The 12,749-nt window shown below is 45.0% G+C and overlaps 1 protein-coding gene across 1 annotated transcript in view; it reads right to left on the bottom strand.

Moving 5' to 3' along the window:
* The window catches only part of SHISA6 (shisa family member 6), a gene marked incomplete at its 5' end in the record, with an annotated part of 515,296 nt that overhangs the window by 480,580 nt on the left and 21,967 nt on the right, over positions 1–12,749 (bottom strand). Inside the window, one exon of the mRNA XM_025202175.1 lies at positions 3,276–3,436. Coding sequence (XP_025057960.1) covers positions 3,276–3,436 — 161 coding nt within the window. The remainder of the gene's footprint in view (positions 1–3,275; positions 3,437–12,749) is intronic.

A 12,749-nucleotide genomic window follows, 5' to 3' on the forward strand; every position in this document is an offset into this window, starting at 1 on the left:
CCGCCTTGGGCTTCCCGACAGTCCTGTATGGTGCTCCCCCTCTTTGGGGCTCGCCGTGCCCACCTTGGGCTTCCTGATAGAATCACCCCACTCTCTGGGGCTGGGGTCTACGTACCCCGCACACAACCCGGGGTCTGTGTCCCCCGTCCGCAACCCACTGGTTGCGCTCCTCACAGCCAGCTGCACCCGCCCTGGTGCTAGACTGCACCCCACTGGTGCTAGGGCCCCCTGCACTCTCCGGGGTCCCTATGCGAACACTGCGCCCTCCTCGGGCGCTGGGGCCCCCCACACTCTCTAGGTTCCCTATGAGGATACTGCACCCTCTTGGCACTAGGGCATCCCACACTCTCTGGGGTCCCTATGAGGCCTCCTCCAACCCCTACAGCCTCACCCAAGCCTCCAGTTGTAATACAAACACTAACCAAACAAAACATAAGCTGCCTGGCTGCAACAATATAGCTCCTGCGCCGCAGAGCCACCATCTTTCAGCCTGCTCAAGCATTACTCATATCTTAGCCCCGTAAGCTCCTGCCTCTCTGGCTGCTGGCAGGAAACTACCAGCCTAGCCTCAGCCCTGGGCTTTATAAGGGCCAGGCCCTACCTCCTACAGGCAGCTGGCTCCCCTTAGTTGCTCCAGCAACCCGCAGCTGCGCTTGTTATCCTGGCAACCCTCAGCTGGGCTCCTTGTGCTCTGCCAGGGCTCTCTCCCTGGCAGTTTTCTCCTCTCTAGGAGCAGGAACTAAGGTGCCCTGTGACATAGACAAAGAACATTTTCCCAAAGCATCCCATATATTTGTATTTTTCCATTTGATCCTCAGGGATCATGTATATATTATACATAACTTCCTCCCTGTAGATATCTGTCTGTTCAGCTAGGTGTTACTACTGATTTCCAATTATTTTTAAAACACATATAGAAATAGTTACAGTCTTTCAGACAGATAAACTACTACATGTGCTTCACTGGTCATCAATTATTCAAGAGATTTAAGGAGCGTCTGCACATCACCCTATGGCATGTTGTGGCGGTGTAGCAATCACATGACTCTGTGATCGGCAACAATGTCACCACAGCAGTGCACTCCCCCGGTATAGCACATTGCCATAATGATGTAGCAGCAAAATCTAACCACGCACTTCGCACACAGCACGGTTGGGGCAGTTACTGCATCATGCTTTAGTATTTCCAAAAGGAAGTACTAAAGCACAGCGTCATAGCAACATGGCCGTATGGCAATGTATAAACGCATCCATAGACTCTGTCATTCTATTCAAGGGTGATAAATATTTTGCATGCAATTTCTTCTAGGTGTTTCTCTCCTGAGATAGGATTCTCCTGCTAAAGTTTTACCCTTTGAATTTTGTTTGGGATTGGTTCCTCTCTCCACAAATACATTGAAATTATACTACTTTTCTGGCTGACTGATATGCAAGGCTATTCCATACTTAAACTCTCAGAGATTAATTTCCCTTTTGTAAACCAGGATTCTCTGAAGAGTGACTAGCTATTGACTGGTCTGGGCATTCTTGATGCTTAATTTAGCCATCACTTGGCTATTTCCTGAGAGAGCTAGGTAGCCATGTTAGTCTAAAGTCAGGCAGAAGGCAGGGTAGAGATGAACCTTATAAACAAATGAAATCAGAAATGTGGATTTTATGAGCTTGAGCTCACATCATCAGATGGTTTTGACTATTTCTAATCACACTATAAAATACATTCATATTAAATACCACAGTCAGTGTTGCAAAGTCTCACAAGAAAAAAAGCGGCATTGCCCTTAAAAACAAGCCCAAAACAAGCCAAGCCCATTTCAAAGAGAGGGTGCTTATACAAATTCCGTATCTTTTTGTAGTTCTAGTTTTGCTGCATATAATATTAAATTACACATTTAGCGGCGCTGGAAGGCAGCAGTGGCACCAGCCTCATCCTGGTAGGGAGAGGTTAGTGGGGGAGGCTGTGCTGCAGGCAGGAGCGGGGCAGGCTCATTTGCTGCTGCCTGTGCAGGGAAGTCTATGGTGGTGGTGCTGGGAGGGGTGACTATGGGGGCTATGGGAAATTTTGGGGTGGCTATCGCCCCTCCCAATCCTTCCCTTAGCACCAGTTCTGCTGGCAGGGCCTGCGGCAGAGTGTAGAACTGCTCCACAGCCAGGCTGGGATTTTGTGGCAGTGACAGCATGGTTCGGAGCTGGGGCAGAGCCGTGATCTGCAGCCAGCATGTCCCAGGCAGGGGCATGCAGGCAGCAGATCATGGCTTTGCCTTGGCTCTGGACCACACTGTCACCACTACAAGATCTCATCTGGCTCTGGAGCAGCTCATACACCCAGCCAGTGCTGCTGGGGCCAGTCTCCTTGGAAATCCCAGCCCCATGGTATCATAGTGTGGCTACTGCTGCGGTCTCCATGGAAAACAGCCTCAGCCACTGGGGCAGGGACTGCTGGGAAATGCAGTCTGGCCACCGGCCATATCCACCATTTTGCTGACCCTTGAACTATAACTTTTTTTTGTTTAAGTCACCTATTACCAAAAAACAAAAACAAAATAAGCAACCTCCAAATAAAACAAGCCCAAAAAAACTGCAACCCACGAGACTCAAAAAATTAAAGTGACTTTTTTTACAAAAACATGTCCAATTCCACTTATTATAAGTGGACTCAGCAACTTGACCACAGCTCATACTAACATAAAAGTGATAAAACTGACCATAGTTTATCATTACCTATAAATAGAGATGAAACTGCATTAGTAAATCTAGTTCTAGAAAGTATCTTTGAATGAAACACTGCAACCCTCAAATCAGCCCTGCTTTGCGGGCTTTCATGACACATCCATACTTCCCCCTTGTGTCCTTTCAGTGGCTGAGACTGAACAATGCATTCCAGTTTAAATGGATGTCCTCCTTTTGAGCTGCACTGTTCAGAAACCGTGGTGGTATTTCACAAAGTCTTTGTTTGGTTGATAACAAGTGACAATTATCAATTCTTCACAAACATCTCAGTATTAATTCTACATACTCCTTACTGATCTTGACATTACTAAAATAACTCTATAACATGGTGACTTCACTCAGATGTACACCTTAAAGAACTATCACAACTGCTTCTTGCAGTACAGTTCTAAATTTGATTGCCCAAAGCCTTTTCCACTGAACACATCACATGCCAGTGTCCACACCTGAAAAGGTGTAATGTATTCTCCAGCTTCCTTTTAGCTCATTTTCAACATGTTAAAGGAATGACCAACTACACCGGAATACAGTGGAAAGGCAACACTTACCTGGATTGCTTTTGGAGGTGCGTACTGGTGTGTAGTGGTTTTTGGAGGATGTTCTGACGGGTGTGTTTTCTTTGGGGGAGGTATCTATAGCTGAGATAGTTTCTCTTTCACAGTGTGCTATTGGGATTGGTCCCTGCTGCCTTAAGATGTCAGCTAGAGCCCTGGGAAGAAGAGAGAGAAAATACAACAAGTTCACAAAACAGTTGGAATGACATTCTAAGGTTTAATTAATTTACTTTTCAGTGATTCTATGATCTATGGTGTCTAGATTTGATTTGCTACATAAAATAAAAAAGCAACAGCAAACCATATAGCTTAAAAGCTAAACTGCCTTGGTTACTGAACAAAGTTTAATAAATTCACAGGATAGTAAGGCTATTATTTAGTTTTTCATATGTTCCCATTAATTGATTTAACCCCGAGTTTATGTTATCTCTTCATTACTGTATTTACTGTTGGTGCTATTGCAGTTGAATGTTTTATCAAAGGATAAAACACTGTCTTCATAAAAATGACTGCTCAACAGGTTGGATACCCGGTACAGAAGCAGCATACGCTGCTCCCACAAACTATGCTGACCCTGTCACAATGGTGTGAATTATTTTATTTAACATTCTCAAACCCTGACCCCAGTCCTCAGGGTTGGAAGTGAAGCTCGGTATCTATGCCAGGGGTAGGCAACGTTTTTTGGCCAAAGTGTCGAAAAACACTACAATGCCTACCTTGGAAGGTACCGAAGTGCCGGCATGCCAGAAAAACAAAATGAGGGCAGGGGGTACATGGCAGGATGCCCTGCTTGTGCCCCTTGCCCCTCACCCAAAGCCCCTGCCCCCGCCCCTGCTGCCCTGTGCACCCCATCCAAAGCCCCTGCCCCCCAGCCTGGGCTCTGTGTCTCCCAGCAGCTACCCCAGCTCTGGGTAGGTGCTGGAGCCCGGGCTGCTCCCAGCAGGGCTTGCAGAGTCCCAGCTGCCTGCTGGGAGCAGCCTGGGCTCCCGGCTGGCAGTAGCTACCTAGAGGCGGGACCAGCTGCAGCCGGGAGGCTGCAAACAGCTGTGCCAGGCTCCAGAGCCCAGGCATCAGCTCTGTACTGGCATGTGCATACGTGCCTTGGAGTGGGCGGTGGGGGAGGGGACTGAGGCAGTGCAACTCTGATCTCTCCCCCACTACCAGCACAGAGCTGATGACTGGGGTCTGGAGCCCAGTGCAGCTGTTTGTAGCCAGCCTGGGCTCTGGGAAGCTGCAGCAAGCATTGGGAAGGCTGAAAACAGCTGTGTCAGGCTCCACAGCTCCGGCATCAGCTCCATGCTGGTGGCAACTGTGTGCGGACCTCAGGGCAGGCTGCACTGCCCCGCTGTCCACTCTGAAGTGCGCGCACAGTCACCGCCAGCATGGAGCTGATGCTGGAGCTGTGGAGCCCAGCACAGCTGTTTGCAGCCTTCCCACTGCTTGCTGCAGCAGCCCAGAGCCCAGGCTGGCTACAAACAGCTGTGCTGGGCTCTGAAGCCCAGTCACCAGCTCTGTGCCAGGAGCAGGGGAGAGACCAGGCTTGCAGTGCCTCAGTCCCCTCCCCCACCACCCACTCCAAGGCGCGCGTTCATGTGCCGGTATAGAGCTTATGCCTGGGCTCTGGAGCCCGGCACAGCTGTTTGCAGCCTCCCAGCTGCAGCTGGCCCCAGCTCTGGGTAGCTGCTGTCAGCCGGGAGCCCAGGTTTCTCCCAGCAGACAGCTGGGATGATGCAAGCCCTGCTGGGAGCAGCCCAGGCTCTGTCACTGGCAACAGCTACCCAGAGCTGGGGGCTGGCCATGGCGTGCTGAGCAAAATGGCCTCACATGCCATGCTTGACACACGTGCCAGGGGTTGCTGACCCCCGATCTATGCTAATACTAACCACAGTAGTGTTAGAGTGATACTGAATCATGATGGTTCAGGAATTATGGAGAAGGCAAGGATTTTTCTTGGGGTAATGTTTTTTATTGGGCCAACTGCATAATTTGGAGAGAGTTAGACAAAATTTCAGATGCAAAACATTCTTCTTCAGAGACCTTAGAAGAGACCTGAAGAAGAATGCCGTGCATTTAAAAGCTTGTCTAACTCTATCCCAACTATGCAGTTGGCCCAATAAAATATATCATCCTAAGGAATCCTTGCTTCTAATAAAACCCATGACTTCTCTGCCAAGAGAAGGGAGAATAAGTATTAATCACAGTGGTAGGCTTTTGAAGCAGGACCAATATCCAACAAGAGAGGGGAGGTTGGAACATTTCATGTCTTATAGCTATCACAATGATTAACTTATCAGTAGCAACTTCCCCTTTAGAAATGTCCTTAATGGCATCAAAAGATCAAGAGAGCTCCCCATAAAAATATCTGCGTTCAATGGATATAAAAATTATTTTTCTTTTGCATATATGATATGCACTGTAGAATAATGCTAGAATGAAACACACTGGCCATGTCTACATGAGATGCTGATTGCACAGTCATTCCTGGACAGACATTTAGTACTTGTATAAACAAGTACTACATGACTGCACAGTAACCGGAGTTACTGAGCAGAAGCATTGCCGAACAGTTTTTTCGTGACACTGATTGTGCAGTAACCTGAGATTACTGCACAGTGGCATGGAATCATGCTTTCTGCCATGCAGTGCTACTGCACAGTAATCACAGGCTAATGCACAGTCAGCATCTCATGTAGACATGGCCACTGAGTTTTAATGTGGTGAAAAGCTTTTTGCACAGTCATTCCTGGACAGACATTTAGTACTTGTATAAACAAGTACTACATGACTGCACAGTAACCGGAGTTACTGAGCAGAAGCATTGCCGAACAGTTTTTTCGTGACACTGATTGTGCAGTAACCTGAGATTACTGCACAGTGGCATGGAATCATGCTTTCTGCCATGCAGTGCTACTGCACAGTAATCACAGGCTAATGCACAGTCAGCATCTCATGTAGACATGGCCACTGAGTTTTAATGTGGTGAAAAGCTTTCTCTCAAGTCCCAGGAGAAACAGAGGGAGGGAAGTGAGAATGAGAAAGAGATGGAGAGAGCAGGACTGTTTGGGTTATAAAAAATGGTGGTGTTTTAAGGCTTGTTGGTGTTTTAAGGTTTGACAGTTCCATTCTCTCAGACTGAGGGAACATGCCTAAAATCACCTTAGGTGCTAACAAGAGAAGAAATTTCTTCTTGCATATTCATGAATTTGGTGTTGATGTTCCTCATATCCATTATCTTTACTTAACTGCCTTTTTTTTTTTGTCTTGTTGTTTAGGACCTAAATTCATTCTGTTTTAGAAACCCTTTCCTTTTAAACTATGCTATCCTTGTGCATAATTAAATGCATCAATAATCTGTACTATACGAAAACCTTCATGACCCTGCAGATCACAAAGGATCCTGAGGAGCACTTTAGCCTACCACGCCCTTGTGGCTAAAGGAGCTATTTTATTCCCAATTTTATTACTATTTGTTATTTGGATTACACTGCACTTAAAGGCCCCACCCATGATTAGACTACTCATGATAAGTACAGTACACATACAGTATGACACAGGCAGAAACTGTGGTTTGGGAGGTACAGGTGTGCTTAGTGCAGGGTGGAGGTGGCACTAGTCAGATAATCAGTTACACCTATTCTCTTGGTCTGGCCCATGTTTAATTTCTCAAAAAGTACTGACCACCCAGGAGTCCCACTGACTTAAAGCCCTCATAACTGCTCATCACCTCTTAAAATTAGGCCAGAGGTGTCTCAAATTGGGCATTAAACGTCAATGCATCTCAAATTACAGGCTGCTTTAACAATATGGCTCTCTTTGACCTGCTCAAGATCACACATGTCAGTGGCAGGGCTCCTGGGCCCTGATCTATAAAATGCTGCATGAATCCTCCCTTCAAACAGGATTCAGTTCCCCACTGTGACCCCACACTGTTGCACAAGGCAAAGACATCTTCACCACCACATTATAAATCCTGCAGGCTGGTAGTATGAGCAAGTAAAGCAAACTGTTTCTTTACAAGTACCATCCTAGCAGTCTATGGCAGGGAGAAATTCCAACAAAGAGTTTCCAGGAGGGCTCCAAGTACATATTTTCAAGAAAAGTTAATATTAAATGTCTGTGCTAAGAGCCATTTTTCAATCACAGGGATAATGTTATTTACCTGCCCATGGCAGGTTAGCTCTCCAATAACTCATGAAGGATGCTCTTAATCTTAAGGAGCTAGCACTCAAAGAGATAATGGAAACTGAGGGATAGGGAAGGCCAGTCAAGTATGTATACAGGTCAGTTGTATTCACTGAAAGGACATAGCCAGAGAAGGCAGGAAAGGCATAGTGCAACAAGACCACAAAAAGGAAGCTGGAGTCAGGAAAACCAGTGGAATGGAGAGGGCAAGAGCATGAACACAGGGCATTTTTTGTCTTCTCTTCTCTTTTCTGCTATTGTCAGCTTTCATTTAAAAGAGGGAGACAATACTTGGTGTTCAACAAAGCACTAATAATGTGGCTTTACTATTTCCTAGGTATAAGGTTTGCTTTTACTCATTAAAATAATCAAACCAGTTAAAGTAATATGCTCTGGAGGCATCTGAATAAACACGAAATACCTAATCATCTCAGTCTTCGTCTACCTGAAAACTAGAGCTCTAAACCAACTGTATTCCATAAGTGCAAGCCCACATGACTGGAATATGTTCTGATTTGTGTACAGTTTCTAATAAAGTCAAGAACTGAGGTCACTAATTATTTTTGTAAACACAAATAAAACTTGCAAGCCATGTAAGAAAAAACAGGCCCTAGCTAGAAGAGAGGTTCTTACATGAGGGAAAAAAGTTACCATAAATTTAATCATAAGTGAAAAAGAGATTGAGCATGATAATGACATCTGCTTTTAATTCTGCAGCACCTTAAAACTGTATATTAGCAAAATTGAACATATGAAAAAAGGAAAAGCTTTGGATAGTAAGGCTTCAGAAAATTGGCTTAGTTAAGCAACACTGAAGAAGACACCTGCCAAACAGTGCGCTATCTATTAAAAATGTTTGTCATGAGTGTTTACTGATCTGACTCCTCATTACTTTCTGTGAGGAGGAGGGAAATCTCATAATAACCCCAAAATAGAATGCAATAAAGCAGTGTTATAAATAAAAGCTTTGTGTGTGCGCTGCTTAATTGCTTTCTAATTCAATTTTAATGTTGTGTGTGATCAAAAATATTTTTCATAACACGTATAATGATCTAAATTCCTCTGTGCTGAAATTGCTGTGATGTTAGGCTGAAGATGTATTTGATACCATGTAAATAATCCTATCCATCCCTACACTTCTCTGTAAAAGCTATATGTTGGGTAATAGAAGAAGCTGTAAATACTTAAGTGTTGAATATGTAGCCCTTTTGGTGCTAGCAGGCCACTGAAAAGAAATAAGGTATGTATCAGGCTATGAGGCATTTCTTATCCCAGAGAAGCAAGCTTTACTCAGTAGATTGCTTTACATATGGCAGCAGACGGGATAGTCAGAGCTGTGTAACCATACACTTATATCCTGAGATAATGATTTATGACACAGCTTTTATTAACAGATTTAAGTGAGATCACAAAAGGCCAAATTCTGCTGTCAGTCACCCCCAAATAAATCCAGAGTAATTCCACTGATATCAAGAGATTTATTCCAGATTTACACTGGTGTAACTGAGAGCAGGATTCAGATCTAGTACAAGCTGCAGGTCAGAATGCTCTGAAAAGAAAGCAGTTCATATCATGCTGTCATTTACACTGGTGTATGATCAATAGTGCAGAAGCCAGTGGAGTTACTTTAGTGATGGTGTTGAGAGCTTTTCTGGAAGGAAACCTAGTAGGTCTAAAATGTATTACTATGTCTCCAGCACAGAGTTGTACATGGCTCCTTTTAACACATAAAAGGAAAGGCTGTTGAAAGTAGACAATCCTGAGAAGCATGGAAATACGCAAGAAGGTGACAAGGTGGAGAAAGCATTATAACACTAGCGAGAAAAACAAAGAACGCTAAAATGTGAACTCAGGGTGAGGCATGATGGAAGAATGAATGAGGGGAAGTGACAGAGGCTGAAAGAGAGAAAAAAACTAGAGTGACCATATGTCCCAGATTATCCAGGGCAGTCCTGGATTTCAGAGGTTCAGCATCCTGGACATTGGAGAAAATTGAAGTAAAAGTCAAATAGTGGGAACCTGCCCAAACATGTGGCCCTGAATCAGGATCTGGGTATGTGTGGGCAAGTGTGTACCAATCTGGGGCTTTTGCTTCAGTTTTCTCAAGGGAGCCCAGCCATTGGGCTGCTCCCTGGTCTGGGCCCTGCTGGGCTGCATGCGGAGTCGCTTGTGCAGTAGAGTTGGGGGAGGGGTGCACATGGGGAGCAGTGGGGTCAGGGCTGTGCGTGTGTATTTGTGCATGCTATGCTGTTCTGACATGGGGTGGGGGAGCCATGGGGTGGAGGAAGCAGGGGTGTCTGTGTCCATGTACACACCATGCCACCCAACCCAGCCCTGCTCCTGGAAGCTGTGGCGTCGTGCATGTGTGTGTGTGTATGCGTGTGCATGTGCATACTGGCACCTCTGTGACCTCCCTTCAATCCTGGATTTCCTTACCCCATCACAGATTTCCCTCAAATTGTTATGGTAACCATAGAAAAACCAGAAGCAGGGGGAAAGTGAGCCAGAAGGATAGAACATAATAGAAATAACCAAAAGACACCAAATGACAAAGGAGAAGGGGTGGAAAACCCAGCAGAAAAAATGGAGTGCTTCTCTCACTACCTTACGTTAAGGACTTGGAGCTTCCCTGCAGGCCAATCCCACAACAGGTGTAAGTCCTCTGTGGACATCAGCTACATTAAAGTCAGCACACAAACACTAGTTTATACTAGTGATCTGAAGAAGAATACACTGCATTTGAAAGCTTTTCTAAAACTATTGCAACAATGAAGTTAGTCCAATAAGATATCACCTACAAAAACCCTTGCCAGTCTATGCCATGTTGGAGTCTGGTTCCACCACAAGACACCCCAAGAGAAAGTAAATAGGGATTTATTATTTAATAAATACAAGGACTAGGGGTCATCAGATGAACCTAGTAGGTAATAAGTTTAAAACTAACAAAACAAAGTTCTTTTTCACACCATGGGTAATGAAAATTTACATGGACGTGACGTTAAATTGCATCTTCTGCTGCCTTGTGGATACTTATTGGTTGAAAGGTTAAAGGACCTCACATTGACAGAAAAGGTGCTCACATTGAAGTGACAGGAAGTTAACAGCTCTATTCAGGTTGCTCTCTGGCAGAAGCTACAACCTCTGTGTCACTGAATGTCTAGACTCATCCTGGCCTTTTGATTTTGGCTCAGTGGTTTGATTTTGACTCCAAAGGCGGGATGACAGGTCTATGGCAGCCTCTGCTCCTCCATAACTCTGATTAAGTGTATACACTGAAGGTCTTGGCAAGATGGTGACAGGGATCCAAGAGAGGTATAAGGGCCCTGAGGCAGCTACCAAGATTTCCAACCAGCCCTGTTTAGGGATGGTCTTCTCGTCTCATATGAGGGTGACCCTAGAAAAGGTAGGTCAAATAAGTCTTGCCTCACTACTTACATCCTGGCTCAACCAATTTTATAAATAGAATTGCTTGCTGAAATATACAGACTTTCACCCCTGGATATGACTTTGATCTGGATTTGGATCTAAAGAAAATGGCTGTGTTGAGTAATGAGCTTGCACATTTCAGAATTGATATTGCAGCTGTTTTGGAAACTCAGCTCTCAAATACAGGCTTCATAAAGGAGAAGGACTACTGGCATGGCAAACTTGAAGGAATAAGGAAAGAGTACAGTGTAGGTTTTGCTATCAGAAATGAACTTATGTCATTGTGTGAAGCTTAGATTGCTGTGTTCATACATACTATGACACTTCAAGTTGGACTACAGAAGGGATTCATCCTACCTCATCAGTGTCTCTGTTCCAACTTTGCAGGCTAGTGATGAGGAGGACAGTTTCCATCAACAGCTAGAAGAACTGATCAGCAGGATTCCATGGAAGGAACCCATCATAGTACTTGGAGACTTCAGTGCAAGAGTTGGATCTAATGCTGAGAGCTGGCTTGGGATTCTGGGTAGGCATGGCATTGGAAGTATGAATGACATAATTGGAGAGAGTTCTTGACCTTTGTTCCAGTCAAAGCTTATTGGTGACCAACACCTTCTTTGCTGGTAGCATCAGAAGAAGAATGTTATGGAGGCACTTGAGGTCTAAGTGCTGGCATTAGCTGGACTTGGTACTGACAAGACCTACACTCTTGAAAGATATCCTGCATGCATGATCCTTTCAATGTACAGACTGTGACACAGACCACTCCCTTGTCTGCTGCAAAGTGAAATTTCAAGCTAAGAAGATCCACTGCAATAAACCTGCCAGACAACCTTCTATTGACTTCTGCCAAAATAATGATCTTGTCAAGGAATGGCTTTTCAAAGAAGAAGTAGCAAAGTCAGACAGAATGAATGAAACTGCATCAGCTGCATGGGAAGTTATGAAGATAAGCATGTACAATGCAGCAATCAAGAGTTTTGGGAAAAGTACTAAGAAAAATGTTGACTGGTTTATAGACCATTCAAAGGTACTGCTGCCACCCATTGAAAGAAAAAGAACTGCCCTAATCACCTATGAATCTACTCCTACTACTGATTCACTCAACAAACTAAGAGAAGCTCATAAGGCTGCTCAAACAGCTTTCAAGAGGTGTGTGTAAGAATTTTAGCTGGGTCTCTGTGACAGCCTCCAAGAGTCAACTGGTGCAGGAGACAATAGATGGCTATATGAGGGCATTAGAAAGGCCATTGGGCCAACAAAGGACAAGACAGCTCCACTGAAAGACCTGGATGGTAATATCACAACTGATAAGGGGAAGCAACTGAAGAGATGGCTTGAGCACTACGGAATGATATACTCAAGGGAGTTTCTAGTAGACCAATGTGTGATAGACAAATTGCCTAGGTCTGAATTTATGACTTCACTGGATGTCAAACCTGTGGTGGGCCAGTAGGAGGTGCTCCTGCACTGAGCCACCTGCCTCACTGTGCTCAACCAAAAATCACTTTGGGTGTCTCCCCTGGGGTACCTGCATCCAACCAACCCCCTTCCTGGAGCACACCCACAAACCTGGGGTAACCACTGCTACCACCCAGGCCCTGGTCTTTGTTAGTGCTGTGCAGCCTGGGGTACACAGACCCTGTTGACCTTAAGGATGCTTAGCCCACTGTGATATTTTGAGGTGCTTCTTTTAGCCTGAAGCATTCAAAAGTAGCCCCCTGTATGGGAGGAAGGTAAAAAGCCACACCCACCTTAGCCAGCTGAGCAAAGTGGGGCTTTAAAGGTTAGTTTCACCCTCATAAGCATTTACAGCAAGGCGTGCTATAATAGATAGCTTTATTGATCAAAGAGGGAAAG

This window comes from Alligator sinensis, unplaced genomic scaffold (assembly GCF_000455745.1).
Source record: "Alligator sinensis unplaced genomic scaffold, ASM45574v1 scaffold77_2, whole genome shotgun sequence".
Lineage (NCBI taxonomy): Eukaryota > Metazoa > Chordata > Crocodylia > Alligatoridae > Alligator > Alligator sinensis.